This window comes from Epinephelus fuscoguttatus, linkage group LG10, assembly GCF_011397635.1.
Source record: "Epinephelus fuscoguttatus linkage group LG10, E.fuscoguttatus.final_Chr_v1".
NCBI classification, from domain to species: Eukaryota; Metazoa; Chordata; class Actinopteri; order Perciformes; family Serranidae; genus Epinephelus; species Epinephelus fuscoguttatus.
Genome location: NC_064761.1, coordinates 23,836,126 through 23,844,733, shown reverse-complemented (window position 1 = coordinate 23,844,733; position 8,608 = coordinate 23,836,126). Strand labels below are relative to the sequence as shown.

At 42.4% G+C, this 8,608-nt stretch overlaps 1 protein-coding gene and 1 long non-coding RNA gene across 2 annotated transcripts; both read right to left on the bottom strand.

The window, feature by feature from the left end:
- Positions 1-6,861: 6,861 nt before the first annotated feature.
- LOC125896237 (serine/threonine-protein kinase pim-2-like) lies at positions 6,862-7,720 on the bottom strand. Its single transcript, XM_049588643.1, has 4 exons — positions 7,615-7,720; positions 7,350-7,527; positions 7,055-7,231; positions 6,862-6,953 (listed from the first exon to the last, which is right to left on the bottom strand). Exons 1-4 carry the CDS (start codon positions 7,654-7,656, stop codon positions 6,862-6,864), a joined length of 489 nt encoding a protein of 162 aa, XP_049444600.1. The 5' UTR covers positions 7,657-7,720.
- Positions 7,721-7,736: 16 nt separating this feature from the next.
- On the bottom strand, positions 7,737-8,156 carry LOC125895796 (uncharacterized). Its single transcript, XR_007450204.1, has 3 exons — positions 8,137-8,156; positions 7,960-8,007; positions 7,737-7,818 (listed from the first exon to the last, which is right to left on the bottom strand). It is a non-coding gene; the product is annotated as an uncharacterized LOC125895796 (long non-coding RNA).
- Between the last annotated feature and the right edge of the window lie 452 nt (positions 8,157-8,608).

Here is an 8,608-nt window from a genome sequence, read left to right as displayed (position 1 = left end):
GCCATCCAGAGGCAATGTAAAGCATAGTAAAGTAGGGCAGGTCATGCTGTCAGCATCCTAGGAAAAACAAATTCTCTTATCAGTAGCCCACTCAGGGAGAAAAAGTGTATGATAAAGAAACTTGAGCAACACATGTGCGTTGCGGAACCCCTTGCTTTGCTTTTCAGCCCCCATATCAATAGGTTAGAGCAGCCACACAGCCCACGTGAGTGTGAGCAGCATGGCTCAGCTGCAGCTCATCCAGGATTCAGCACATCAATGGAGTTATTTTATCAATAATGCAGTGTGCTTCAATGTGTAGCATACCACGCTGGTGACGTATGTCAGTTGACGTATGTGACATAGGTCATGTGATGTTCCTTTACATTAGTAACAAACATACTTATTTTAAGCCGAACCATTGTGGGTTTTTTCCAAATCTAACCATGTGCCTTTTTTTGCCTTAACCTGAGGAAGTAATAATAACAATAATAATAATAATGATAATAATAATAATAATAATAAACTTAATTTATAAAGCACTTTTCCAGACAAAGTTACAAAGAGCTTTACATGGTTGATCCCGGATTTACAACAATGCGGGATTCAAGCAAATAAAACAGGGCAATTTTAAGAAATGAGGAAGAACAATGAAGAACAATAAAATTAAAATAAAGATAAAATACCATAGATGAAGCAGTTGAGCCAAGTTGGCAACTAATTGCGCTGTAGACTGCACTGAGGTACAGCGAATCGAACAATTAGAGTTATACAAAATAAAAGAATACAATAACTGATGACACCACAAGATAATAACAATAAAAATAATCCTTTTTTAACAGATACATTTTAAGAAGCGTTTTGAAAGATGTCACTGATTCAGTAAGCCTCAGATCCAGAGCTGAGGGGCCTCGACCGAAAAAGCCCGGTCACTTTTAGTTTTGAGCCAGGACTGAGGAACAACTAACAGAGCCCCGCCTGAGGATCTGAGGCTGCAACCCATAGGGGAGCAGCATCTCAGCAACGTAGCTATGGACTAAGCCATGAAGTGCTTTAAAAGTGATCAGTAAAATCTTAAAATCGATTCTAAAACTGACTGGTAACCAGTGAAAAGAGGCTAGAACAGGGCTGATGTGGTCATGTGTTCTAGTGTTTGTTAAAAGCCGAGGTGGCCTTTCACAACGGGACGGGCTGTTGATGACTTGTGGGAGGAGCTGTTGATGACTTGTGGGAGGAGCTATTGATGACACCACACAACCCACTTGCGGTGGATAAACAGGAAACAGCTGATAGCAGGAATTAGTGAGCAGCTAGTAGCAAGAGGGAAACACAAACCTGACAGACACTGTAAAGATGAGCAACTGGGAAGACAAGGCATTGCGCGCCCTCCTTGTCCTCGCAAACCTAGAGGCCTTTAACTGTCAGATGACGGGGACGGAGAAGAACGGGCTGACTTACGAGAGAATCGCCAAAGGACTGACTAGCCGTGGCTTCCCTCCCACGTCACTGTTTACGTCACACGCTGAGCTACATGTTTTGTTACTTGCTCACGCCCCCCATTGCCCTGAAAAAGGCACATTCTGTAGAAACAAAAGTAGGCAGGCGGCATTTTGCTGCACTCCCCGATTTTGCTTTTATACTGCCAAAGCTGAAAAAAGACTGATTGGGCTTTCCTGCAGATTTGAACAATTCCTATCTAAAAAGGGCTTGTGAGGAAATTAAAGCATGGATGACCGTCTCAAGATCACGCCAACAGAGAAAAGACCTGATTTTGGAGATGCTTTTTAATTGATAGAAAGAGGACTTGGAATTTGTTTTTCAAAGGAGAGGTCACTGTCAAATATCCCACCAAAGTTTTTGGCTGCAGGTTTGACATCTGTTTATAGGAGGCCAAGATTTTGACCAAGATTGTTAAGATGTATTGAACAGTTGACCTGCTGCAGGACTGTAAATTGCGTGGTCACACACTGTGATCCCTGAGCAATCAGTGGCCATACATAATTGAAAAGGTTATTGATTTGCCATAAAAAAAACACTACAGCATTCTCTTTCTTTTCTATTTGTTCTTTGTCTCTATTCTCCTCTCAACCTCTGTCTGGACAAACACTCCTTGCTCTCCTCTGCCTCCTATTATTCATCTAATCATCTGTTTGTTTGTTTGTTTGTTTGGCCGTCTGTTCTTTCATTGGTCTCTCACGCTCCGCTCTCTGTATACCTCACTCCTAACACACTGACATACATTTCTGAATTGGTGACCTACATTCACAAGTCTTGGTTTCCATCACTCACTATAGCAACCCCCGTCTCTCCTCTCCTTCTGTATCTCTCTTGGTCTCCATCTCTCATCTTGTTTTCCTCGCACACACTGTTGCTGATGTTCAGTCCTCCTTTCAACTGAAGCTGCGTCATAATTTGTTTTGAGTGTTTGCTGTGTTGTTTGCTTTTCTGCCTTTCTTCATTTCTCTATGTGAGTGTGTTTGTGAATGTATACCGTCATGCTTTTGTTCAATTCATATGTTCCCATTCCAGCATGTCCCCATGTCAGTTGTGACAGGTTCAACCTGCACACTGCATGATGCAAAGATTTTCTAAAGGCGGCAGAAGAACTCAAGTTACAATACAAGTTGCATCTGACCAACAGGCTCTCCCTATATTTTCATGCCAACTGTGGGGACATATAAATGAACATCCAGCAAAACACTTTACAAACAGCATGTTGGCAAATAACAATTAAGCGAGAGACCCGACCTAACATCCTCCTGTCAATCAATGCTTCTTCATCATTACAAAACAGGCAGCAGAATTTGCTCCTTAATATGGTTAAATGATAAAACTGATGAGAAGATGCATGAGCAGATTCGTTATGACAAGTGAGTTTGAGAGTCCCCCCCCCCCAGCCACAGCTCAGCCCTGAGCAGAGTGACCATCCTCTATTGACCAATCAACAGACTGCAGTGTTCATAGCTCCACCTTTTAGTACCAGATCTGTGTGCTAGATACCCCAACAGAGGGGGGACCAAAAAACAGGTAAATGAAGCCAGTAAAGTATTCTCATCTGAAAACAGCTTAAAAAGTGCAAATTTTTCTATCCACTGCTACCTTTCCAAAGTCAATGTTTTTTTTTTTTTGTAGAAGGTCTGACTTGCAACAGTGACAGTAACATCATGGGTCATGTGTCGGCCCAAATTTGGACAGTGTGGCTCCAAACTGACAACGGAGGAAGTGAGAGGTAAGCCAAAATGTCCTTTCAGAGTCCTGTGGGTGACACAGATCCATGCTTTTCTTTTTTCTGTCTGTGGTTGGAGCTCTCCTTTCACAGAGGTGGATCTGAGTTTGTCTTCTCCACCTCAGCAGCTGGCATACAGCAGAGATACTGGTTCAGAAATAGCACGGATCATCACAGCGTGGTGGCTTCACACTGTCACCTCACACCACGTGAATGTGCAGGAGAGAAAATTAATCACATGTTGATAAAGCTGGAGATTCCCTAACAATGTAAATCAATATTTTCTGTTTGTTTGTAATGGCACTGCAGCAGGGTAAAAGTTTTCAGAGCAAAATTTTTTCTGTTACACCAAGAAACAAATTTGTTTAAGTGTAAATCATTAACAAACTTCCTCAGACACTTTTAAGAGTGAGTAATCCATTTTCTGTTTTTACACAAGGTCCCCACACAATAAACATGTATAATGGAGGCTCTAGATCGTCGTTTGCACAAATAAATGTCTCCTTCCTGTCTCTTCAGTGCAAGCTGGGGAATATTCCAGCCTCTCTTCACCTCTATGAAAAGTATAATTTTACAGAAAAAGAACTTTAGAGAAGTCGCTATAATTTCCTGCTGATGTTCATATTTTATAATTAACAGCATCAGTGTGATATTAACTCTCAGGGCTGGCAGTCACCTATGAACATGATCGTGCCTAATCAACAAGGAAAATGGGCTTTCATCGTCACATGTGCCAAGTGTCACACATGCACTGAACGTGATGAGAATCGAGGGAAAAAATACTGTACATCTTCTTGTCCCAGCACCTCCACCTCCAACTGTATGTTCCTCCTGACTGCAGCTTCTTCCAAACAACAGTTTATTATGATGGTAGAAAAAGTCCTCTCCTGTCTCTCCTCACTCCTCTCTGTATCTGTATGCTTTGTTCAGTGAATTTTTTAAATCTCCTGCAATCTGTTGCTCTCTTTTCCATAAATCTCTTCATCTCTGCACCTCTTTTTTTCCTCCTCTCATCCCTTTCTCTTTGGTTTGTGTTTTCCTCTTCCTTCCCATCTCTATATCTTGTTTTCTGTCTTTGTTTGCTTCCCTTTATCACCACCTCTCTCCAGGGGCACTGAATGGCTGCTGACTGATGCCTCTCTGTGCAGCAGGTGATCAATCAGCCCTCAGCACCAGGGTGCCACAGCAGGCGGCCACGACACGTGCTTGTGGGTCCCCCCCGACCCCACCCCCCACCCCCACCCCAATCCATGAGCATGCGCTCACAGACGCACAGACCTTGTCTCTGCTGAGCTATCAGAGTGTCCTTTCCACTGTGCTCTTTGCAGCCTTGTGTTCAGTGAGCGCTCCCCCTATTCATGCAGGACTTTTTGATTCTGCATTTCAACTCATCTCTTTCAGAATATTCAACTCTGAAAAATTACCGCAAATTACTGATGGTTTAACAAACCCTTTGTGCCAGTGTAATGTATTCTGACTTTGACTCTATAACCAAAGCCACAGAAGAAGAGCTGCTGAGGGGGAAAATACAGTAATGATTCAGAAACAGCAGCAAAGTTTTATTCACATCTAAAATTTATAAGTGCACGTTTTTATTTTAATTAAACCCTATTTCTGTGCGTTACATAAATTCTGAGGGTTGGCTTTGTGCGTCGTTGTCGTTGGCCCGTTGCGGTCTGAGGATACGCTGTATAGCACACATTATCGTTACTGCCGTTGTTATTTATTGTTACTTTTTTGGAAGTGGACTGGAGCCCACATACAATTTGTTATTTCATTCTGTTTGACTGACTGCTGTATTTGCGTATTTGTTAATAAAAGTTGTTAATGTTGTACATGTTTTGTTGTTATTTTTCAGTATTCTTAGGCCTATGTAATGTTTGCTATTCTGTTTCTGAATGGTATGGGCGCAAGCCGACATTTTGGTGACTCCCTCTGAGCCCTTCAAAGTGACTTTTAATTAGTCACGGTAATACCGTATACCCCAAGAAAATGTGGGGAAGGTTTAACGGTATCAACATTTAGTTACCGCCCAACTCGAGTGTGCAGATTCAGATTCTGTGTGAAATATGTACTCATCATTCAGATCTTGTTCAGCATACCAGCACTGTTTCAGTGAAAATAAAATGACTCATTATATGCAACTTCTTTACTTTGATTTTCAGTCATTCATTTATTCTTTCCACGTTTTTGGTCTGCTAGTCAGTTTGTTGGAATTCAAGAGCAGTAAATATAATGTATTTGTAAAGTAATGAAACGGTTGCTTATGAAACGCTGATAGGACCATGCATATAGCCTACTGCATCCTATATATGACAGATTAACTAATACAGTGGCCTCTGGCTATTTTTAAGGTTGTCATTTTCATGCCAAACATTTTATATCAATTCCAAAGTGAGAAAGTATTTTGTAGCTGGTATAAAAAAAGAAACTGTGGAAAGAGGTAGGATGAACTGCACTCTGTTTTGGTAGTTTTGCTGAAACATTCAACTTTGTTCATTTGCAGAATGAGGGAAATTGGGTGTTAGTGTATTTTAATATTCAGTATTTCTTTTTTAAATCATACAGTCCAGATGTAAAACTATTATCCAACACTTAAAGGCACTTGCCCCCAGATATTCAGATGGTTCTTATTTTGAAACTGACATGTTATTTGTAGTAGGTCAATTATTCAGTATTTATTTATTCAATGTAAAGAACATGGAGAAATGTATAAAGATTTGGACCTCTAGCAAGATGGTCATGATGGCTCAATGGATTTGTTCTGTTTTGGTATATACAATATTCTTCCAAATTAGTGTTTGTGTATTTTAATATTCAGAATTTCGCTTTGACAAGCTCTCTCATTTTTGACCAAACACCTGCTTGCATCCCTGAATTTTACAGCTCAACAGTGCATCAAAATATGTTTCTGACAACATTTGAGGTGAAAATAGACAACACAGTAACACAATCTTGATTCATATTTGATCAGCGCTGCCTAGTTTGGCAGTTTGACCGCAGTTTACAGAGTGACTGTAATGTTTGGCAGCTAAATGCATTACAGACTCCTCAGCTCTGATTGGTTGTTGCTGACCGTACCATGGTCGGATTCTGGCAAATGCCATCTGGCAAATGCCATCAGAGGCAATTCAATTTTATTCATTCAGTCCAATGTCAAAAATCACAAATTGCCTCAGAAGGCTTTACAGTGTACGACATCTCTCTGTCCTTAGACCCTCACAGCGGATGAGGAAAAACTGCCCAAAAAACCCCTTTAAGGGGGAGAAAAAATGGTAGGAACCTCAGGAAGAGCATCTGAGGAGGGATCCCTCTTCCAGGACGGAAAGACGTGCAATAGATGTCGTACAGTACAAATAAACAGAGACAGAGAGCGACAGAGCCAGAGGGATGAGCAGGGCAGACAGATCAGATCCGCCCTGATGGAAGATCAGATGCTTCCATCAGGGCGGAGGTTTTGTCTCCCTAAATGCAGCACCAAGCGTTACAGATCATCCTTTGTTCCATTCGCTTTTCTGAACTGTCAGTGACCACTAATTGTGCACAAATTCCCCCCTGGGGACATTAAAGTTTTTCCTTACCATACCTTACCGTGTCTTACCTTATCCTCAGAGGGGTTTACCATCTATCTGCGGTCCTCAGGGGTCCAGACTGTATCACATCAGCCAGGGGTGGCTCTTAAGTTTCCTGAGGGTGGATCGGGCCTCTGGTCTCTTGGTCAGACAGCGTTGTAGAAAACTGTTGCAGTCTGGGGAAACAAACAAGAAACATGCTTTAATACAAACACTGTACTCTATGTGTGTTTATGTGTGTCATTATTTGGACTGCCTGTGTGCGTTTACGACTTACTGATGGAAAGATCCTCACGGATGTTAGGCTCCTCAGTCATGATCTCAGAGCTATTGTTGAAGAGCATGTAATCATGCAGCATCTCAAACAGCACTACACCAAGCTGCCACACAGTGGTTGGTTCAACCATGTACCACCGACGCTGGAACCACTCAGGGGGGGTGTAGGGGTAGGTTCCTACAACACACATAGCCACACAGAGACAAAGTTGAATGGCGAGGGACACAGGTAAGGACAGAGACAGCAAAGATGCTGGGTTGTTTCAGAGAACAGGACCATGAGAAAGGCAGCCTACCTGTTTCTAGAGTGTACCTCCTCCCTGACAGAAATGTGCCACAGCCAAAGTCAATGAGGCGGACACGTGGGACATCAGAGCCGGTTTCAATAAGAATGTTCTCCGGCTTGATGTCCCTGTGGAACACACCTCTGGAGTGGACTTCAATGAGGGCATTCACCAGCTGTTTTGTTATAGCCTGCAGAGAGAGAAAGAGACATGTAGACTGTGTGACATGCTGGACACAGACAGAAACACAGAAACACACACATCTTCAGCTGCTTACTTTCGCCTCGTGTTCCTGCAGGGCCGACTCTCTAGAGTTCATATAATTTATCAGGTCCGAGCAGGGGACTGGTCTCTCTAGGACCAGAATCAGCTCATGGTCCAGATTGTACCAGTCCAGCAGGGTCACCACTGCAGCTACTGGTTTGAGTTTCAGCAGCAGTGCCACCTCCAGAGGGACCTTGCGAGTTTTCCCACCCAGCAGCTTTAGCCATAGAGGGAGGAGAAAAGAAATAATGAATCCTTCATGAACACATAAACACTATGCTGTGAGAATATATGAAGTACAAGAGGAACATGTGCATATGTTCCCTTTGTACTGGGACAAAGAACAAACCATCCTTACCATTGATGTGCACTGAATGCCAGGCTGGGGAATGTGTTTTATGGCCACCTACGAGACAGTCACACAGACATTTGGTTAGTTCATACCACATACAAAGTGGGTACATGAATCATAGATACTGTGTGTGTGTGTGTGTGTGTGTGTGTGTGTGTGTGTGTGTGTGTGTGTGTGTCTTACAGGCAGATTGTCGTATTTGCGGCGGCCAGCAAAGACTGTCCCAAAGCATCCTCTACCCAGCCGTTCCTCCTCCTCATATCTGGCCTCAAAGGCAGCTGCAGAAACAAAACACAAACTTTGATTATACCTGTTCAGAACTTCACACTCATAAACTAACCCCTGATACTAACCTGTGATCAAAAATTGAATCCTCTTTCCTATATTAATTCAAAACCAGCAAAGGCTGAACCTTCTAGCCAGCAGACGATTAGCGAGCCTGATTCTGTTCAAGAGTAACAAAATAAGTAAGTGAGTAAACTCAACAGAATTTACTGGTGAAACGCAGATTTTATCAGTGTTTTGAGTAGGGATGTCAACGGTTAACCAAGAAAAGTATTTTCAAATTGTTAGACGTTGGTCTATCGGTTAATTTTTGCTACTTTTCAGTTAACTGTGCTGCGCACCCTCCAGGTCTGATAGAACTACCCTGTGC

Coding starts and splice junctions, on each gene's coding strand:
- LOC125896237 (XM_049588643.1), bottom strand. CDS start 7,656: ATGAACTCTAGAGAGTCGGCCCTGCAGGAACACGAGGCGAAA. Junction 7,528..7,614: donor TGCAGGAACACGAGGCGAAA/GTAAGCAGCTGA, acceptor CTCTCTCTGCAG/GCTATAACAAAACAGCTGGT. Junction 7,232..7,349: donor GAGGTACACTCTAGAAACAG/GTAGGCTGCCTT, acceptor TGTGTGTTGTAG/GAACCTACCCCTACACCCCC.